The sequence below is a fragment of the Carassius gibelio genome, chromosome B22 (genome assembly GCF_023724105.1).
Source record: "Carassius gibelio isolate Cgi1373 ecotype wild population from Czech Republic chromosome B22, carGib1.2-hapl.c, whole genome shotgun sequence".
NCBI classification, from domain to species: Eukaryota; Metazoa; Chordata; class Actinopteri; order Cypriniformes; family Cyprinidae; genus Carassius; species Carassius gibelio.
Window position 1 is genome coordinate 12,429,435 of NC_068417.1, and position 22,159 is coordinate 12,451,593.

General features: G+C 34.9%; 2 protein-coding genes across 3 annotated transcripts in view; one reads left to right on the forward strand and one right to left on the reverse strand.

Moving 5' to 3' along the window:
- The window catches only part of LOC127988019 (natural killer cell receptor 2B4), a 143,547-nt gene that overhangs the window by 83,094 nt on the left and 38,294 nt on the right, over nucleotides 1–22,159 (forward strand). The gene's annotated exons all lie outside the window — the stretch shown is intronic.
- On the reverse strand, nucleotides 1,956–17,413 carry LOC127987124 (uncharacterized). 2 transcript variants are annotated; one of them, XM_052589423.1, is made up of 5 exons: nucleotides 17,237–17,413; nucleotides 8,601–8,999; nucleotides 5,547–5,666; nucleotides 5,407–5,453; nucleotides 1,956–5,244 (listed from the first exon to the last, which is right to left on the reverse strand). In XM_052589423.1, the coding sequence occupies exons 1-5, from the start codon at nucleotides 17,280–17,282 to the stop codon at nucleotides 5,206–5,208; spliced, it is 651 nt and encodes a 216-aa protein (XP_052445383.1). In that variant the 5' UTR covers nucleotides 17,283–17,413; the 3' UTR covers nucleotides 1,956–5,205. The 2 variants fall into 2 exon arrangements, with proteins under 2 accessions (XP_052445383.1, XP_052445384.1); XM_052589424.1 differs by lacking the exon at nucleotides 17,237–17,413 and adding an exon at nucleotides 15,708–15,948.

Consider the following 22,159-nt stretch of genomic DNA (forward strand, 5'->3'; position numbering starts at 1 on the left):
TCCACATGATCAGCGGGAGCTCCATCATCATGTATCCGCCGAGAGCAGCCTCAGGTCGGATAGACCTTCTGACATTTGCCGCTGGCTCTGATGTCTCTAGTGGTTCAAGATAAAATGTAATTCGTTTGGGGTAAAGCGAAACGTTTCTTATCTTTGTCCTTTATTCAATTAATCTATTAATATGTGTATATATATATATATATATATCGTTAGGTCCTTTTTATTCCTGAAATATGAACTTTTGTCATGAAGCTCTGGTTGACTGCTCACTGACGGCATCAGTTGTTTCTCCATGTTGAATGAGTGACTCCTAGCAGGCTCCTGATTGGTTAACGCGGCGCGAATTGACGCTCAAGTTTAAATTTTTCAACTCGGGCGACAGACGCGAATTCGCGTCAAACGCTTAAATGCACAAAAAGTACCATTCGCGCTTAACGCGCGTATCGCGCGAAACGCTCAATTCGCGTCATTCGCGCGAACTAGACTCGAACTTTTTCCCCATTGACTTATACTAACGTTACAGTCTGCCTTTTTAAATTGTTGTATGTTGTTACCAAAGTGGTGGTTAACATTGCTGTTTTTCTTTTCTCTTTTGTCTAGATAATGATGTTGATGGAGAAGCAGTGGACTATGGATTGACTGAGAGGATGATTTCATGCCTCTTTGAGGGGTCGTTTAAGAAGCAAGCCAAATTCAACCGATTTGTTCAGCAGTGGAAAAAAAACGTGACACTAACCCTCGAGCCTGTGAAGTACATTCAGAGAAGGCTACAGCAGATACATACATCAATGATAAACAGTTTGTTAGTATGGGGCATTTATGTTAAGCTGTGTTGGGAGGGTTGTAGAGCGTTGTGGATGAGCTCAAAGCTTGTGTTTTTTAATCCAGAACACATCAAGTGTCATTTAGTTTATCCGTTATTTGACTCTCTTTACTTTTGTGTGTTGTGCTAAAGTGTTTTGCTTGGTCTTTGATAAAAACTCATGTTTTTCTGCACTATATTGCTGTTCTTATTAGTGATGTTCATGAAATTGAAAGAAGGAAAATATAAATGGTTCCATTGTATTTATTCTCTGATATCGCTGTTCATTTTGTTTTTGGAGTGGCAGTAAGTTGTCAGTTTGTCACTGAAATGCTTCTTAAAAAAATTTAATTAATTATTTTTAATGTTTTTATGTCAGACATGACATCCTAAACATTGTTACATTTTATTTTGGGTTGTTACATTGTATGGTTGTGAGATGAATTATTATTGAATCTGTGAATTAAACTGTTTTCCATTTAAGGACTAAAATAAATGTCTTAAAATTCAGTTAGTTGTTGTTTGCCTTCATTTTCTTTCACTCCTTAGGGAATAAAAAGGAACTTTTTTGCCACCTAAAGGTACAAAATGGCTTTGTCACTGGGGTGGTACCTTAATGGGACAAAATTGTACCTTTTTCCAGAGGTACTTTATTGTATCTTTGTCTAAGGTACATTATTGATCCTCAAAGGTACAGTATTGGCCCTTAGAAGGTAAAAAAAAGTAAGGTACAAATTTGCTCCTCTGACTCAAGGTACAATAATGTACCTTTGAGGGTACCACCCCAGTGACAAGCTTTTGTTCCTTAAAGGTACCGTTTTGTACTTTTTTTTCTGAGAGTGTACCGTTTTCCACTTTTCATTACCTGAATCTGGTGTTTTAGGAGACATCTGGTATCCAAAGCGATGAACATTCTTTAATATTTAATTTTCTTCTTTAATACTATGCAAGTATGCACTGTACATTTCTTAATTTTTTACAGTTTCCATTATTATTTTTTTATCAATTTATGTAATGTTGCGATTTTCATTTTTTTTGTATAATTGTTTGCAGCAACCATGAAAATACAAATGTAATATTTGTCACACCAATAAATCATCCTAAAATTAAACAAACTGAATATTTACAGACCGAACTGATATACATGTGTGAATCATAGTCAAGTCAAGTCACCTTTATTTATATAGGGCTTTAAACAAAATACATTGCGTCAAAGCAACTGAACAACATTCATTAGGAAAACAGTGTCTCAGTAATGAAAAATGACAGTTAAAGACAGTTCATCATTGAATTCAGTGATGTCATCTCTGTTCAGTTAAATAGTATCTGTGCAATCATTTGCAATCAAGTCAACGATATTGCTGTAGATAAAGTGATCCCAACTAAGCAAGCCAGAGGCGACAGCGCCAAGGAACCAAAACTAATAAAATAATCTGAATTAATCAAAATTCAGATTTAAATTATGGTTGAATAAAAACATTTGCAGCATTAAGTGTAAAGTTTATTACGAGACAACAGCTACAGTAGCCTTAGTTCTGGAAGTATTTTTCCTTTTTTTTTTTTTTTAAGGATTTTACTAAAATATTAATATCTCAGGTATGAATCAGATTTTTTTTCTGAAGTGAAAAAACAACAAAAATAAACTTAACTTCACAAGTTTACATACAGAATCATAAAAAGTTATTTTTCTTATACAGAAAATTAGTATAAATTTTGAAGATGAAGATTTAACAGTAACTGCTTTAAAAGTTATTATAGCTCTTATTTTCTGGACAGTTGACTAGTAACTCATGTCAACTTCTGTCAAAGTAAAAGCTATGAACAGTGTCTTTTTGTCCTTGTTTTGGTGCTACAAACATTCATTCATCTGAATCAGCGAGCTCAACTGATTCTTTGTTTCTGAACTGATTCTTTGATTCTTTGTTTCTCTTTTCTTCCTTCTAATAATCACAAATCATCTGTTGTATAAATGTAGATAAGAAATGTATTAGTGATTTAAATACAAACCATTTAAAAAGACAAAAATAATTCATGAAGCACATAAACAACATTCACTTGCTGTGTAAAAGTAATGCACAACCATAAACTAAAAATAACTTTTTTAGTTTAGATTAGTTTATATAAATTACACTCAACTAAAGGATTATTAGGAACACCTGTTCAATTTCTCATTAAAGAGTTAGTTAACTGAAAAATCAAAATTATGTCATTAATAACTCACCCTCATGTCGTTCCTAACTCATGATACCTCCGTTTAACTTCAGAACAAAGTTTAAGATTGTAGATTTAGTCCGAGAGCTTTCTGTCCCTCCATTGAAAACGTATGTACGGTATACTGTACAGAAAATACATTTTGGTCCAAAAATAGCAAATACACTACCAGAGTTTCCAGTGTGTTTAAAGGGTTAGTTCACCGAAACTCAAGAACGAGTCAATCTTTTGTTTGTTTGTCTCGGCTCGGTGTTAATCTTCAGTTCTCTCTTCACAGCAGTTCAGTGAGTGTACTGTTTGAGTAAATGAATTACTCCGGGATATTGGTTTGTTTGAACTCAGAGGGAGGGTCAGCCACATTAACAAAGGTAACAGCCTAAGTCATTTGTAGAGTAATGCGTATTAGAGATGCGAACCGTTTAAAACGATTCAGTTCGATTTGGTGAACTGTTTAAAAAAGATCCGGTTGCATCGAATGATTCTTTCGCGAACCGGATATGACAAACTGCTTTGTTTTGAACTCTCTCTCACAACAGACCTGGAAGAGAAGACAATGCTGAATAGAGTCATAGTTTTTGCTATTTTTGGACCAAAATGTATTTTCGATGCTTCAAAAAATTCTAACCGGCCCTCTGATGTCACATGGACTACTTTGATGATGTTTTTCTTACCTTTCTGGACATGGACAGTATACCATACACAAAGCTTCAATGGAGGGACTGAGAGCTCTCTGAATTTTGATTTTTCGATGAACTAACCCTTTAATGCAATTATCTAATCAACCAATCACATGGCAGTTGCTTCAATGCATTTATGGCTGTGGTCCTGGTCAAGACAATCTCCTGGACTCCAAACTGAATGTCAGAATGGGAAAGAAAGGTGATTTAAGCAATTTTGAGCGTGTCATGGTTGTTGGTGCCAGATGGTCCGGTCTGAGTATTTCACAATCTGCTCAGTTACTGGGATTTTCACACACAACCATTTCTAGGGTTTACAAAGAATGGTGTGAAAAGGGAAAAACATCCAGTATGGGGCAGTCCTGTGGGAGAAAATGCCTTGTTGATGCTAGATGTCAGAGGAGAATGGGCCGACTGATTCAAGCTGATAGAATAGCGGATAGGCTACAACAGCAGAAGACCCTACCACTCATCTCCACTACAAATAGGAAAAAGAGGCTACAATTTGCACAAGCTCACCAAAATTTGACAGTTTAAGACTGGAAAAATGTTGCCTGGTCTGATGAGTCTCGATTTCTGTTGAGACATTCAGATGGTAGAGTCAGAATTTGGCATAAACAGAATGAGAACATGGATCCATCATGCCTTGTTACCACTCTGCAGGCTGGTGGTGGTGGTGTAATGGTGTGGGGGATGTTTTCTTAGCACACTTTAGGCCACTTAGTGCCAATTGGGCATAGTTTAAATGCCTCGGCCTACCTGAGCATTGTTTCTGACCATGTCCATATCTTTATGACCACCATGTACCTATACTCCGATGGCTACTTCCAGCAGGATAATGCACCATGTCACAAAGCTCGAATCATTTCTAATTGGTTTCTTCAACATGATAATGAGTTCACTGTACTAAAATGGCCCCCACAGTCACCAGATCTCAACCCAATAGAGCATCTTTGGGATGTGGTGGAAAAGGAGCTTCGTGCCCTGGATGTGCATCCCATAAATCTCCATCAACTGCAAGATGCTATCCTATCAATATGGGCCAACATTTCTAAAGAACCTTGTTGAATCAATGCCACGTAGAAATAAGGCAGTTCTTAAGACGAAAGGGTGTCAAACACAGAATTAGTATGGTGTTCCTAATAATCTTTTAGATGAGTGTATGAACTATAACAAACTGCAGTTGTTTTTCTGTTGTTTTTTTGGATAAAAACATTTGTTCAAAGATTACATGAACTTACAGAGTCTTTGACAAATAATTACAGAACATTGAAATGATAAAATTTGAAATTAACAACAATACAGACAAAATGACTGTTAACATCACACAGTTAACATTAGCATGTTTCCAGCCGTTTCAATATTTCAATAACAGATATCACTGAGCGCTTAATCATTAATGAGAGACCTATAAAGGATTTCAATATTTCAGCTCAAAACTCAATCTCATTTTGCTGTTACGCATATTTAGAGGAGTTTGTTCTTTGCCCAAGCTGTTGCGATCCTTTTAGATCATTAGACTTCTTCCATTCGGTGTCTGTAAGAAAATAAAGACTGACAAGAAGAAAAGAGAGAGACATTAACAATGCCATTTACAGCACATCTGTCATCAGTCAGAGAAATGGTTTAAATGTGTTTCTTATGGAGATGATTTTGTCAGCGCAGGTGAAATCAAACACAGATCTAAAGACACACTACAGGAGTCCAGTATCTTACCATATCCTTAGACATTTTTTCTAGAACGTGTTTGAATTTCTTCTTGTCTGTTTGAGAAAAATCATTACATACAATTAAACACTAATTTTGCAAAATTAAAAGGTTTTCCTCTCACTCAAGTATCTGTAGCTGATACTTACCTTCGCTGGAGCTCCTGCGGCGAAAGATCATCACACCAACAACAACAACAACACCAAAAGCAGCAGCCAGCAGCAGAACAACACATATTCCTGCTACAACAGCTGGAGACAGACCTGAACCTGGAACAGATATCGTCATTAGTGTGGGTGAATCTGACAGTGAGTTTACGTCATATTCATTGGATATATATTCTCCAGAGACCTTTACAGGTCCAGTGTATAGATGTCAAAAACATATATATCTATTAACATACAGAGATTATGTCATATTATTCATGGTTTAAAAACAAACTGAGCTCTCAGATCAGAAAGATCAAACCAGTTCATAACATCTAGTTCATTTAAAACATGACGAGATGAAATCAGCTTCCAGAAGACGTCAGATGAGCCTCTAAGTAGTTACTCATAGATCCAGATTGAAAACCAACTTTTTATCAGTGCATTTCCCTGATTTTAGCACAGTTTCTATAATATACTGTTTATTTAAGCCTCTTGTCCTTTTATTATTTTATATTTTATATTTGATAGAATCACTGATAGTACCTTAAACATTGTCAGCCTCTTACACTTGAAATAATGAACTCTTGGTAATAGTCTGACGTTACACACGGTTCATTCCTAAACCCAGAGTTATTGTTATTATTTGCTATTTGCATATTTGCATTGTCAACAGTGATGACAAGATAAACACAAAACCACATTTGGTGTTTAACAACTGAAAATGGGTAGAATACTACATTTGGACATGGAGCTGCACTTAGATCTTAAAAATGAAGAAAAGTTTTTCAGGAACCAGAATCTAAAATCATATTGAGATCACATGAATACTTCTGGAGTTAAATGTGCACAAATTTTGAATAAATAAATTAATTAATATCCTACTTTTCAGGAGGGGACTACAGAAGTTTAACTTCTGGTTCGTAATCTACATTTGCTGTAAGTGTAACACTACTGGCACCTACTGGTTAGTTTTACTACTGCATACAAATACATTCGGTCACTATTAATAATGTAAGATTTTCAAAACTTTATCTTGTGTGAAGAGTTCGTTCTTGTATTAAAACATCCTTCCTGGATGCTCACACGAGCCTGTGAAATAAGGCACTTTAAAATATAATTATATATTTTTTTAATTTTACTTTGAAATAATTCACTAAAGACAAAAAAATGAGTATGGAAGTATTTTCTGACCATATGTTCACCACAGAGGTCAAAATGAGCATTATAAAGCTATATTTATATTTATGATAATCATTTACATTTAATTTGTGTTTCAGGGCAGTTGGTGAAGACAGAGAGCTGTTGTGACAGTTCTTCCTCATGGATGCCTGTCCACTAGCACTGGACATTTACAATATTTTGGGGCCAGGGAGCCCTAGCAGAGAAGATCTTTCAAGGACACCCTCAGAATTACAAGATTTTAAGGCTTAAAATTATTGTGGGTGGGAATATAATGAACATAATATGATTTTTATTTTATTCATACAGCAATATATAGGGCTAAATTACACCAGATAAAAAAAAAAAAAAAAAATTATAAGTTGCATCGGTGTATAAGACACAAATGTTCAGAAACTTAAAAACTATAAACACTGTAAATATTTTCTTTTCACTCACTTCAAATCATTAAAATTTAATGCTATTCAAAACGGAACAAAAAATAAAAATATTTAGGCCTATGTATGAAATAAACTAATTCTAGTGCAATTAGTTACAAGCATTATTTCTTTTGTTAAATAAAGATTCAAAAATATGACTTGTAGTTTGGAAAATATGGTATTATTTTGTGGACCCCTTTGCTTTGGTCCTGAACCAAATATTGAAAATCTTTGCATTGTAGCATGTTGTTTTATTATTATTATTATTATTATTATTATTATTATTATTATTATTATTATTATTATTATTATTATTATTATTGTTGTGGATGCAGATAATATTCGGGCACATGAACACTTGACTATTGCATGAATAAAGAATACCATAATTAAGAATTTTATGCTAATAGCAGTTGAAATAAAATGAAAAAGCTTAGAAAGTGAAGCTCCAACAGTTGAACATAATGTGTGGACCCAATTAAACTATATTGCTTGTCGTTAATGTCACTGTACAATGAGTGAAATTTCTTACATTTTCATGGTTTTTTGTGTGAACACACTGTTTCCTTAAGTTTATTTACAAGTACAAAAAGAAACTGCATTGAAATAAACATGAGATTTAATTGAATGCCGCCTAAGAGTATTTATTTTGTCCAGAAACAATATAAATGACATCTAAATGAGATCTTATAAGATGTTAAAATTACGTCTAGAAATGACCACATCTGAACTCAATTTAAACCTTCAGGAGATGTCCTGTGCAGGTCGATATTGGACGTCCAAAAGACGTCGAAAAAAGACGTCATAAAAACTTTCATTCTGGCTCTTCAGGGGACGTCATTTCAACGTCCGACAAAGATGTTAAAAATACGTCGTTTGGATGTACTTTTGCTCAGTGGGTTTAACTGATTTCAGTTACTTTAATTTTGTAATTAAATTACGTAACACTGTTACTTGTAACTAGTTCCTCCCCAACACTGAGTATACCGTTTATTTAAGACTCTAGTCCTTTTATGTCCCTATTATTTATTTTAACATACAAACATTTGCGTCAGTATTTTTGGCTCTGTGGTATATTTTTAGGTTCTTCCTAGTTTCTCTCAGCTTTTGAGGCTGGAAATCATAAGGGAATTAAAATGAAATAGAAAAGACACAAAACTTGATCTTGAAGGAATAAGTCATTATATCAGTTCTGTTCATTTACAGCTGCTGGAAAACCTGTAAAAACAGGGAACAAACTCCCTGCAGCATCACATTACTGTGTTATCAGCTGTTCAAGATAAAGAAACACAGCACCAGTCAGAGTGAAGACTTATAATAAAGACTGTTAAACATTCAGAAAAAAGGTCTTAAATGACCAAACTATAACAAATCATTAACATACAGGAAAAGATGACGAACAGGTCTGGAGACCAATGTTAAATTTTTTCAGGGTTAATGACATTAAATGACTCACCATTGACAGTCAGATTGATTGATTGTATGATGTCACCACGGTTGCTGCTTTTTTTGGTGATTTTTGTGCTGTCACACTTGCCCGTTCTGTTCAAGCTTTCACTTTTTCCTGAAGTCTCATCTCTGATGATGTCTGCTTCATAGCGTCCAGTGTGTTGAGTTGTGATGTTTGTGATGGTCAGGGATCCAGTCTGATAGTCCACCTTCAGTCTGTCTCTGAATCTCCTGTCTTCTCCATCATATAAACAGCTCGTGTTGGGACCATTGATCAGAGCGATGAGAGTGTCAGTAAAGTACCACCGCATCATGTTATCATGTTGTTGTTTGGTAACATTAGTGATTAGAGTGACACAATCTCCCTCCGTCACTGACTTCACTTCAGCTACATCACCAGACACACCTGCAGACACAAATGAACAGTTACAAGTGTGTGTGTGTGTGTGTGTGTGTGTGTGAGTGTGAGAGAGAGAGAGAAAGAGAGTGTGTGTGTGTGTGTGTGTGTGTGTGTGTGTGTGTGTGTGTGTGTGAGAGAGAGATAGAGAGAGTCTGTTTGTTTGCACATATATTGTGGGGACCAAATGTATAACAATCTATTATACTGCAGAGTAGAGACAACAGTATTGTGTATCAGTGAGTCTAAAATTTAATAGATAAAATTTAAACATGCATTTACTTGATTTTCTGTGTGTATAAAATCACTTTTTTAATTCCATTTGATGCAGAAACTAAAATTTGACATCTGGACCCAGTAAATTACAGATATACTAAAATAAATTATATTAAAAATTATATTAAAGAGGACAGAGAGAAGAAGAGAGATTCAGAACCCTGCAGAATCAAACACAATGGAGATACTCAAGAACAAACATAATGTTTATTCTTCATTATGCTGATGATTATAAAACATAAGGAAGCTTTATGTTTTGGTTTGCTAAAATCCCACGCCTCATAGGGAAGTTTGTTTTCACCAAACATTGCCTTCAGATTAATAAACCAAGAATTACCTCAGATGGATTCATTTATTAGAATTTATTTTTTTCTCTTTTAAGTTATAAAATGTGAATCATAGTTATAGATCGAAGTAGTATACGGCTAAAGGCATATTTGATAGAATCACTGATAGTACCTTAAACATTGACGGCCTCTTACACTTGAAATAATAAACACTTGTTAATAGTCTGAAGTTACACGTTCAATCCTAAACCCTGAGTTATTGTTATTATTTGCATATTTGCATTGTCAACAGTGATGATATAGATATATATGTATGTATATATATATATATATATATATATATATATATATATATATATATATATATATATATATATTAGGTTATTTGTTAATTATTTTTACAGCACATTTAAAAAGTAACTCCAGTTGACCAAAGTGCTTTCCAATAAAACATCATATAAAACAAAATTATCAAAAGTAAAACATAACAATCTCACACCTAAGTAAGTGCCCTCTTAAGAGTGTTTAAAAATGAAACCTAGTGATGCACAACATCTCATTTCCAGCGGCAGGTCATTCCAGAGGTGAGGTCCCGCAATCAAAAAGGCAGGGTTACTTTTGGACTTTAAGCAGGGTTAAATAAAAACTTTTGAGATGATCTCAAATGCCATGTTGTAGAATAAGTGAGCAATTTTTAAGTGAGTTCAGATGACTATATGTGCTTATGTTAATCCTAATCCTTATGTTGATCCTAATAAGTGAGTAATTTTTTACAATCAAATTAAGAGAATATAAAAAGCAGAAAAACAATCAAATTTAAAAGAAACCCCCTTAGAAAATGCTTACTAAATTCTATTAATTGATGGTTCAGCATCTAGAGACCCAAATAATTGGCAAAAACAGAGCAAGTTAAGCTGTAACCACTGCATATACAACAATAACAATTAACATGAGTTAAAGGGAAATCTTTGAGGTTTTGCTAAATCAAAACTGGTTCACAAGCTATCAAGTGGTCTCAGCACTGGCCATGATTTTACTTTTGCTGCGTATGTGGCCTTGTGTGATGGGAATGAATAGAAGAGCGGTGAATTCAACCATAAAATATTTAGAAACAGATCAGATGGTAATACACATTGTCTTGTGTAAAAGAAAGAATAATGCGAATGCTTCTGATGAAAATGATGAAGACAATGAGATGTTAAAATCTGACACCTTCGGCAGCTCTACAGAAGAAGAGTAGTGCTGTAGACTAAAGAGGGTCTAAAGCAGGACATTGTCCATGTTACAAGATGATGATGATTTGACTTCTTTTTTTTTTTTTTTTTTTTTATAAATCACAGGAAGCAGCAGAACGGTGAGAAATAAATTTCAATGCCATTTAGGAAAGAACTGAAAAATTATAATTCGGTAGAAAACCCTGACAAAAGAACGGATCATACTGTTCAGAATTCTTCTCTTTATCCCCTTTGACAATTACAGTGTGCCAAAGTGGACTTTGATCTGGATTCCTGGCTTCTCTCCTATCGACAAACAGCAGCACCAGATTCAACCACCACCACTGCCTCCATCCTAAAGAGCAACTGCATCTGCACCGCAGTCCTGCTGCCCGACGAAAGACAAACACAACTTCGACAGCAGCGACTGCGTAAGAACAGTGAAATACTCCGTGACCGGAGTCAGCACCAGATCTAAAGATCATGAGAGAGTGACACTGCCTGAATGAGTATGAACTGGAGGAAAGAGAAGAGCTTTCCCATTAGTCAAGTGCCTGGGCTGAATAGAACTGTGATTGTTTTTCAACCATGGAAAGAGAAAGACTTGAAAGAGGCACAATGGAGCATATTGTCAAGCAGTGGAAACACTGTGTCAACGGATCAAGACTGAGTTTCCAGTCAGAGTGAACACCAGCAAAGTCACGCAGAAGAGCAGAGGACAAAGACTGTCTCAGACTGATCCAGATGTTTGCTTTCACTCCAGAGAGGGGTGACACTGGAAAATTTCACTGTGCACATTTTATCAACCCAACGATGGCTGGAACAGAGAAAGTGGAGGCAGACTGACTCATATTTATATCCTATTATATCTTTGATACATGAGCACATTGGAAGATTAGAGAATGATAAATCTTCTCTTGACAAGAACATAGGCACATGTAGTCATCTGAATAAATTATCTTATAAACAGATGCCACAGATTAGATTATGTGTTAATGGAGTTGAAAGGGCTGGCATCTTATTAGAGTAATTAGAAAGGATGAAATAGATCCAATTCCAAAATTAAGTGGAAATTTAGTTTGGTTTACTACTGCATCTGGTATACGGTCAGAAAACTTCACCGTACCATTGAGATGTAAAGATTAGAAAGGCATGAACTTTAAGCATTGTTCACTACTGACAGAAAACTGCCTTCAAAATCTGTTAGAAAGAGATGTCATGTGAAACTGGAAAGTGGTCCAGTGCCAAATTCAAACTTTAGCCACAATCCAACAATCACAGTTGTATATTTACCAGTGTAAACAGAAAGATGATGAATTATGTGAAAAGCTTCTCAATGCTGCAAAAGACAGTTTCACCTAATTCTGAATTATGCCATTCTCTGACTTACATTGCTCAGCACATGTATCATTGAAAGAAATGAAATGTTTGAATAGACCGGAAATGTTTAATCTGGACAGAAAACAGATGTGCTGTTGATTTGAGAAATGAAAAGCAGATGCTTTTTTATGTTGTTGAATCTCTTCCACATGTTTCATTATCCAAAAAGAACAAAGACCATAGGGAAGACATTGGTTTATTTGTAAAAACGTGTTTTTCATGTGAATTTGGTGGAGACATCAGAGGAAAAAGTTGAATACAATCCAACACTGTCTACATCCGAATGTGCGTACTCCTATTTTGCTGTTAAGCTGTACTGTACACTCAGTCTGTGTGATTGAAGACCCAATGACAACAACACACTCCTTTCTCTCGGCAGAGGAAGTAGAGACTCACCCAGTGCACAAAGAAGTCCCTAAAACACTCTGGGCTTTATCTAAATTTGACTTGGGGCTGGTTAAAAATTGTGAACCAGTTCAAGTCACTCCAAAGTCTGATTACAGACCCTGTAAACCTCAATATCCTCTAAAGAGAGAGGCTACTGAAGTTGTTGAAACATTAAGAGCACCTGGGGTAATTGTGTACACCTATTTTCCCTGTTAAAAAGATGAAGAAACTTGCAAAAGATACTGTCAAGCTTTTAAAACTTTTGGCTGCTGAGGGTCGTAAGACAGTTTGTCAAGACTGCAGTTTGTAAAAAAGGAAGTGACATTTTTAGGTCGTCAACAATCTCTATCTGAAGAAAAAAAAAAAACAGACAATTCACAAGATTCCAAAGCCTATCATGAAAAAGCAACTTATGTCATTTTTGGGCATGTGTTTGTATTGTCGAATGTTCCTAATTATGTTATAAAAGAATCGCCCCTGAGCGCTTTGGCTCATGGGAAGGGCTTGCAACCCCATGAAAAACTGACCTGGATTCCAGAAGCAGAGAAAGCATTTAAGAAAATATTACTGCTACAAACATCACTAACACCGGGACAAATTTTGTACAAACTGTTGATGAGAGAATGGGTTTCTGACTTCTGTTCTGTTACAGGATCATGGGGGAGACCTGTGGCCTATATTTAGGGTAAGCTTGATCCGGTAGCGGCAGACATGCCAAAAATGCCTGAGAGCTGTTGCATCTTCAGAAAAAGCTTCTAGTTTCAAGGGAAATAGAGGGGTACTCTGACGTGACTTTGCTCGTGCCACGCACGGTCTCTGTGATCCTGTTGGAACAGAAAACATCCCATTTGTCAAAGGCCAGGTGGCTCAGGTACAATGCAATCCTATTAGAAATGCCAAACATCACAGTTAAAAGATGCACAGTGTTAAATCCAGCTACACTGCTCCCTACGAAGCAGGATGAGGAAGAACACAACATATTTGAACAGGTCTGTACACCAAGACCAGATTTAAAAGAAACCCCCTTAGAAAGTGCTGACTTAATTCTATTCATTGATGGTTCAGCATCTAGAGACCCAAATAATTGGCAAAAACAGAGCCAGTTAAGGGGTAACCCCTGCATATGCAACAGTAAGATCTGGAGCGCTCCACGCGCATTGCTCTGCGCAAGCGACTGAATTAGTAGCATTGGCGGAGGATTGCAAAATTGCTGAAGGACAAACAGTTACCATTTACACAAATTCCAGTTACTCTTTTGGGGTTTGTCATGATCGGAAACACAGGACATTTCTAAAGTCTGATGGTAAGCCTGATCTAAACAATGATAAAATAGCAGCACTGTTAGAAGCAATTTTGCTACCAAAGTCAGCATCACACATTCCAAAAGTTTGCCTGTGATTTAAAATTGAATGACTCATTTACACTCCCTTCTGATTCTCTATGCAAGTTTTTGCCACAGCAGAGGAGAGGAAACAATGGCTGAAGGCCAAGTGCAAACTGAAGACAGGCCGAGTACTGAAGACAGACCATGTCTGCCATACACTTTTACCTCACACGAAGCATTCGTACCTCACATATATTGCATAGTCGTTCGGATTGATTAATATTATTACACAATAAATACTAAATGGCTAGTATAAAAAAACCATGTTAATGTGTGGTTTCTTTAGTTTAACTGGGTTTAGTTAATTCAGAGGATCAAGAAGTTTGCTGAAAAACAGTAGGTAATTTGCTTTGGAGTAATCACAGAGGTTGTGTGAGAAAAACACAGTTGTGGCAGCAGTGGTGGACTGGGACAGTTAATCAGGCTGGGAATCTGACTCCACTCCAGGCCACCTCTGTTTCTGCAGTCACCACCCAATTCATGTGTCCACCAGACTGCTAAACTCTTTGGCTCTTTCAGTTGTTTGAATTGGGATATACTTAAAAAATAAATCAAAATCGTTTGACTGTGAACGGGCAAAATAATCAAATGAAGTATCAAGGCATTCACTGTCTCTATCATCTTTCCCTGAATCCCCCTCTCTCTCACTCTGCACATTGAGTTTCTCTTTAATATGAAATAAGCACTTTCAATAATCTATATTAATTATGCAGCCATCAATTGTATGTCCCAATGATATTGTTTTATTTATAGCTTGCTTCTATGTTAGCAATGACTATGTTCCATTAAAAAAAAAAAAAAAAAAAAACATGCAAATTCAAAGGGGCTTATCTGTTCTTCAATGTATCTTTTTTTACATACTAAAAAAGGTGGGCTGTGAGTCTGTGTGTCATCTCTTCGCAGATCATACTCTGCAGAGAATTAAAGCAGTACAAAGACAAAACTCTGTTTGGTTTTTCATTCTCAGTCTCTACAAATTGTTACTGAATTACTGTAGAATTTTCACAACAAACTTGAAGACTATTTGGAGGGAGGACCAATCCGGCAGAAATTAAAAATAAATAAATAAATGTAATAAAAGGAAAATAAATAAATAAATAAATGATGTGATAAAAACATCACTGATGGTGGTGAGCTCAAGCAGAAGTCAAGCCTCTGACTAAACTAATAATAGAGATCAGAGTTTGAGAGTTGGATGTGCCAGATCAACTGGAGATCTCCAATATATTTTCACAGATTCACATTATTATTTCTAATTAATTAATAGCGACTGAATTCAGTTACTTATCCTCATAGTTACGTCATTAAGTCCGGATCCACCAACATCCGAAAACTTAGGCAGGTGACTTGCTGCCTTGCTGTCTAATCAGGCAATGACTTTGCAGGCAGCGTTTTTGCACGAAGGCAACTCATGAAACTGATCTCGGACAGGCTTCTGAGGAAGCCTAATGGTTTAATGATCTACAGCAAAATATAGAGAGCTTTGGTGATAACTAGGTGTATATTTCATTACTGCAATATTCATTTCTCGCTAGAAATAGCATAAAAAGTGAAAAATGTTGATCAGAAACATACATTTACACACAAACTGACCACCGAACACAACTTTCAGACGCCATCTTTACTTTTTGGCTTCACTCTTAAGGAATGGAATGCACTGGATTGTGGGTTATCAAAGGCAGCGAATGATACATCTATGCTGCCTTCAGAAATCGGCCAGATGAAGTCATCTCAGGAGACAGGAAGTGAAGCTAATTTTGAATTCGGACATGCCTTAATGCCTTCCTACCATGGAATGCATCCTCCGAAGGCAGCATTTTTCAGTTTTCGGATGCAGCCTATGAGTCTGGCTGATGACGACTCTAGAAAGAAGGCACTCGGTGGAGGTCAAGGCTTGTCTTCATTTTGTAATCACAAAGAAAAAACTCCCAAAAACATTGTGAGCATGTTTATCATAAAACCAGTTGCACTAAATGTCTCTGTGGTCTACTCTGGCTCACAATGCTTTTGGAACGCGACCCACTGGCATAAAGTTGCGCTAGGCGCTCGATATTTGCAAGTTTAGGGACCATCTCTAATGTTACGACATTGATATATGTGTTAAGATTTTTTTATATCTATAAAATAAACTCAAATCATATGTAAATATTACTGAATATACCTGACTGGTGAAATATCACTTTACAGTTGGTTTTGTGACTGTGAGCTTTTCTCTTAAAATGCTATTGGAATTAGAAACGTGTATCCTAATGTATTTAACTTTAGTGATGGTCCCTAAATTTGCAAATACCGAGCTTCTAAAATCAATCTAACTTTATGCGAGTCTGAGTATCCACAAGGACCGCCTCCCTAAGTTCCAAGTTGCACATGGAAAGTAAAAATAAATGAATGAATGAATAAATAAATGAATAAAAAATCTGAAAATAAATACACGTGGGAATAAATAAATTCATATAATAAATAAATACATTAATAAATACATTAAAAAATGAATTATTTAAATATAAAAATGAATGAAAGTATAAGTAAATTAAAGTTAAAAAGAATAAAAATCAATGAAAAATGAAAAGGTCATTTTAAATATAATTCAGGATTACATTTTAACGTTAACTATTTTGGTTTTTTATCACATCGTTTATTTATTTATTTTCCTTTTATTAAATGTATTTGTTTATTTTTTTATATTTAATGTGTAATATTTTGGCTATCATCACTATATATCTTTCTTCAGAAAAAAAATATTAACAAAATAAAAAAATTGAGCAGGGGAAGTTTCTTAAATGTGGTTGATTTGACACAGAATTAACCTATAGTCTTTTTTTTTTTTTTTTTTTTTGAGTTGGAGTTTTAGTTGCATTTGATCGGCAAATGACATTTACATACATAGACATACATAGACATCTAATAATAATAATCGTCTTGATATCATCAAAGACATCAGCCACAGCTGATATCTCTGACTATTATCGATATTATTATCTACAGACATGTTTCATTTTAAACAACGAGCATTATGAAAATACAGATACATATGTAACATTAGCTTGGATTAGAAATAAGTGATCAAAAGCTTTTTAAAGAAACCCCGTCACTTTCATCGGAGTCCAGAACAAGAATTACAAAAAAAAAAAAAAAAAAAATCCATAAAGTGGATTTATGAGAGCAAAATCATTGTACGTATGTTTTTATGCTAATGCCTAAAACAGCAATTAATAAAAAGCAAGAGTTTTAGTGAAATGTTGATGGAAATTGTTTACAATTATTTTTTTTTCTTCACGCAAAAGATAAAGTGTTAAAAAAGTCAAATTAATGTCTTACCCTCAACGATAAAAGCAAACAGAATCAGCCAAATGTATTTTCTCATCCTTTAGCCGCGGTAACGTTATCTCTGATGAATTAGAAACGAGATATTGGAGCTTTTTTGTTGAAATGAAATTTGTACCCGGTGTGGTGAGAAATCCAGTCCCCCCGCGAAATCGAGTCCGCTTAGGACCAAGGCGGTAGCTGTTTTAAATGCCTGATCAAAAGTTGTTATCGCGATAACTTGTTGCATGGCTAATCGGAGCTGCGGTAGCTTGTTGTTTCAAGCTAAAATAATTTAATAAAAGCAACATACAGAATGTAATTCATCAAAATGTTTTTTTAAATGTCATAAAACTAGCAGCATCTCATAAATAATGCATTGTAATTAGTTTTAATATTCGGTTACTAGAATGCCTCAGCACAGCTTTTGAATATATTTTCCAGTTCTAAAATAATAATAATAATAATTCAGTTGTGATGACTAAAACACGTTTAGCCCACAAATTCAGAAGATTGTGGGATAGTTGAAAGATAATTATTAATAAAACGGACCTATATATATATATATATATATATATATATATATATATATATAGACACACACACACACACTTTGATTTTTATTTATTTTGACTTACTACCTAATTCATGTAATTTTTTACATTATTTTCAATATTGTAATAAGTATACTTATGTTGTTATATATGGTTTTGCTTACAAGCAGTTCATGTATTGCAATTGCTGATTGTATATTATTTAAGAAGCTATTGTTTTCAAAGAAAATCATACAGCAATTATCACATTATGATGACGAAATTACAATTGTAATTGACTTTAACTCATATAACACAGTACATAAAATAGTACAACAGTTACTTGTACTATTACAAATCAGTAATAGTAAGGCAATAATGGCTGTTTGTGCACTGAAAGTAACTAAAAATGCAGCTAGTTTATAATTGTTAATTATAACTTGCAATTATAATATAATTCCACACAATTTTTTTACATATAAATGTTCAAGCAATATGCACACTATCAATGTAAGACATTTATACATTTTTCAAAATGCATAACATTTTCAAATAATTTTTACAGAAAGACATACTGTTGTGTCTATGTGGTCAAAAACACCCTCACTGTTTTAATAGTTGGTGTTAAATGCATTAGTCGTCATACATACAGCAAGCAAGCCAAAGGCAACAGGGGTTAATTAAGAAAAAACTGTAAGATGTCGATACTGGAGTAAAAAAAACCTTTGGAGAAACCAGACTAACCAAAAACACTGGGGAACAGTTCTCCTGTATATTCAGTCTGAACATTCAGCTGTAAGGTTAGAGGTTAAATGTGCCATGTACAGGCAGCAACATTGTTTTCTCTGTGGCCCAGGTGAGGCATGCAGTGGGAGTGAAGAGTGCTAAGGTGCAGTCATCCATTCATAAATTCTTGCTGTTTTGCTGAAACTGGAAACAGTTCATCCTATGTGAAGTCCATTGTGGAAGATTGGGGAATCCTCAGTCTCAACGTAACTCGAGAGCGTCTCGAGACAGAGCTTCTGTGGTAAAGAAAAATATAAAAATTGTTTAGGAACTGTAATATAATAACAATTTTTTTCCTCTCTGCCTTTGTAATATACAGTATGCTGGAAGACTTTCTTGACATCATACAGAACGGGTTCAGAATACAACAGAAGCAGGAAACATCAAAAATCACTGTTAACCGTAGAGCATCGGTTTACAATTCTTGCAAAAATCAAGTTATGATTTATGTGTATGTTGTTATAAAAACAATCAAACAGACATAAATGTAATCTGTTAAACTCAGTCTATTTTGCATTCAAACATTGCTTTAAATAAAGAGACAGGTGATTTATTTGAGCAGAGCTTGTTTTCTGCCTCCACTATTTGGAAAGTCTAATACGAAAATACTAATAAATATATATATACTATTTTATATTAAACAAAACAACTGCTGCAATCTCCTTATGATTTATTGTGCCTTAATTTACTATTAATTTCATTCATAATTATTCACTTACTGAACGCTATTATAAAAGTATATACGTTTGTTTATGTTAAATAAAAGATAAACATGAGAAAAGAGTCGTATCTTCCCTTAAAATGCATCTTGAACAATCGGGTCCCACCTAGCGAGGACCCCTAAGATGGCGGCCATCGCGATGCCTGTGCGCAAGTCGCAACGGATGCACTTGTCACGAAGGACACAAGACAGGTAGTAATTCACACTAAAAATCTTCGTGTGATTTGTGCACGAGTATGACAGAACTAGAGGTGTGCTTAAACCCGTCCTGCACACGCATGCATTTGGGTGTGGAGGGGAGGGGCGATTAATGATTTGAGCAGATTTTCTTATTAACTACCAATATTATCCACTGTCCTTGTACAGTAATATGACACTGACAATACACACACAAATAATAGTAGTAACGTTAGTAGTGATAATAATAATTAATCATCTTACGGGTCCTCGCTAGGTGGGACCCGATTGTTCAAGCCTTTTTCTCGCGATCTTTGACGATGAGGTCTGTATTCATTGTTCAGGCGTTTTATCGACTCCATCTGCTATTTTTTCCACATATGAACGTATTTTGCTGGTAGTTAATACGATCTCAAATCTGACAAAGATTTTTAGTGTACATTAGTAACTGTCTCGTGTCCTTCGTTCGGGACAAGTGCCTCCGTTGCATCCTGCGCACAGGCATCGCGACGGCCGCCATCTTAGGGGTCCTCGCTAGGTGGGACCCGATTGTTCAAGATGCATTTCTATGATTTTAAGTGAAGATACGACTCTTTTCTCATGTTTATCTTTTATTTAACATAAACAAACACATATACTTTCATAATAGCGTTCAGTAAGTGAATAATTATGAATGAAATTAATAGTAAATTAAGGCAGAATAAATCAAAAGGAGATTTTCATTGCAGCAGTTTGTTTCATAGAAAATAGGATATATATATATATATATATATATATATATATATATATATATATATATATATATATATATATATATATATATATATATTAGACTTTCCAAATAGTGGAGGCAGAAAACAAGCTCTGCTCAAATAAATCACCTGTCTCTTTATTTAAAGCAATGTTTGAATGCAAAATAGACTGAGTTTAACAGATTACATTTATGTCTGTTTGATTGTTTTTATAACAACATACACATAAATCATAACTTGATTTTTGCAAGAATTGTAAACCGATGCTCTACGGTTAACAGTGATTTTTGATGTTTCCTGCTTCTGTTGTATTCTGAACCCGTTCTGTATGATGTCAAGAAAGTCTTCCAGCATACTGTATATTACAAAGGCAGAGAGGAAAAAAATTGTTATTATATTACAGTTCCTAAACAATTTTTATATTTTTCTTTACCACAGAAGCTCTGTCCCAGACGCTCTCGAGTTACGTTGAGACTGAGGATTCCCCAATCTTCCACAATGGACTTCACATAGGATGAACTGTTTCCAGTTTCAGCAAAACAGCAAGAATTTATGAATGGATGACTGCACCTTAGCACTCTTCACTCCCACTGCATGCCTCACCTGGGCCACAGAGAAAACAATGTTGCTGCCTGTACATGGCACATTTAACCTCTAACCTTACAGCTGAATCAATGCAGTAACACTGTTAACTACCAATGATATTGTACCAAATGTTCAGACTGAATATACAGAGGAGAACTGGTCCCCAGTGTTTTTGGTTAGTCTGGTTTCTCCAAAGGTTTTTTTTACTCCAGTATCGACATCTTACAGTTTTTTCTTAATTAACCCCTGTTGCCTTTGGCTTGCTTGCTGTATGTATGACGACTAATGCATTTAACACCAACTATTAAAACAGTGAGGGTGTTTTTGACCACATAGACACAATAGTATGTCTTTCTGTAAAAATTATTTGAAAATGTTATGCATTTTGAAAAATGTATAAATGTCTTACATAGATAGTGTATATATTGCTTGAACATTTATATGTAAAAACAAAAACAGTAGAATCATTATATTATAATTGCAAATTATAATTATATAGCAATTATTGCTATCTATATAAACTATCTAGCTGTATTTTTAGTTACTTTCAGTGCACAAACAACCATTATTCACTTACTATACTTAATGGTATAAATATAATAGGCATACTGACATACTTCATGTAAAATTAATATAACATTCATTTTACATAAAATAATAATATATCTGTATATAATACAACAATAACACGGTTCTGCACAAGCAATTGCGATATTATATCATTTAGATTAACAATATAAATTTACACACACACATCGAGTAGCTGTATGCTATGCTGATACGCGAGTAACAAAAAAAAAAAAAAAAAAAAAAACGAGAAATGTTTGATTTCACAACCTAAAGCGCGTCGGCTATATACTAGCATATGAAACATGTAATTTAAAGTACATAAATGGTAATTATAGCAAAGTTCAAACGACAAAAATAAAAACGCTATTTAGCAGGAATTGTAATCAGGCGCTAAAAAATAATACCCATTAATTGTTCGTTGAGCCAATGGGATCACTCGGGGTCCTAAGCGGACTCGATTTCTCGGGCGGACTCGATTTCTCATGACACCGGCACGGCACGTATCGAAGCCACGTGACTGCCACGTTACGCGATAGAAACAGACGTATCAGCGCGGCCGCCATCTTGGATGGGTCCCCAATGAGCCCCTTCCATTTATTTCTACTTTTTTTATTTTCTTTTATTCAGTTCTATAACACAAAGACTTAATGTGAACAGGGAAACATTGCACATCTCAAAGCATGCAAAACATAACTGCAGCAACAACACAAATTATAATTGAATACAAACATACATATAAAAAAGACAATATAAATAATAAGAAAAAAAGGATAAAAAAATGCATTACATAAATTTTAAAAGCTTTAGAAATTGC

Excerpts from the sequence above, each read along its gene's own strand:
- LOC127987124 (XM_052589423.1), bottom strand. The coding sequence starts at position 17,282 with ATGAGAAAATACATTTGGCTGATTCTGTTTGCTTTTATCGTTGAGG. Across the intron at positions 5,667-8,600 it reads AATCAATCTGACTGTCAATG|GTTCAGGTCTGTCTCCAGCT; the intron begins GTGAGTCATTTA and ends TATCTGTTCCAG. Across the intron at positions 5,454-5,546 it reads CCGCAGGAGCTCCAGCGAAG|ACAAGAAGAAATTCAAACAC; the intron begins GTAAGTATCAGC and ends TTTCTCAAACAG.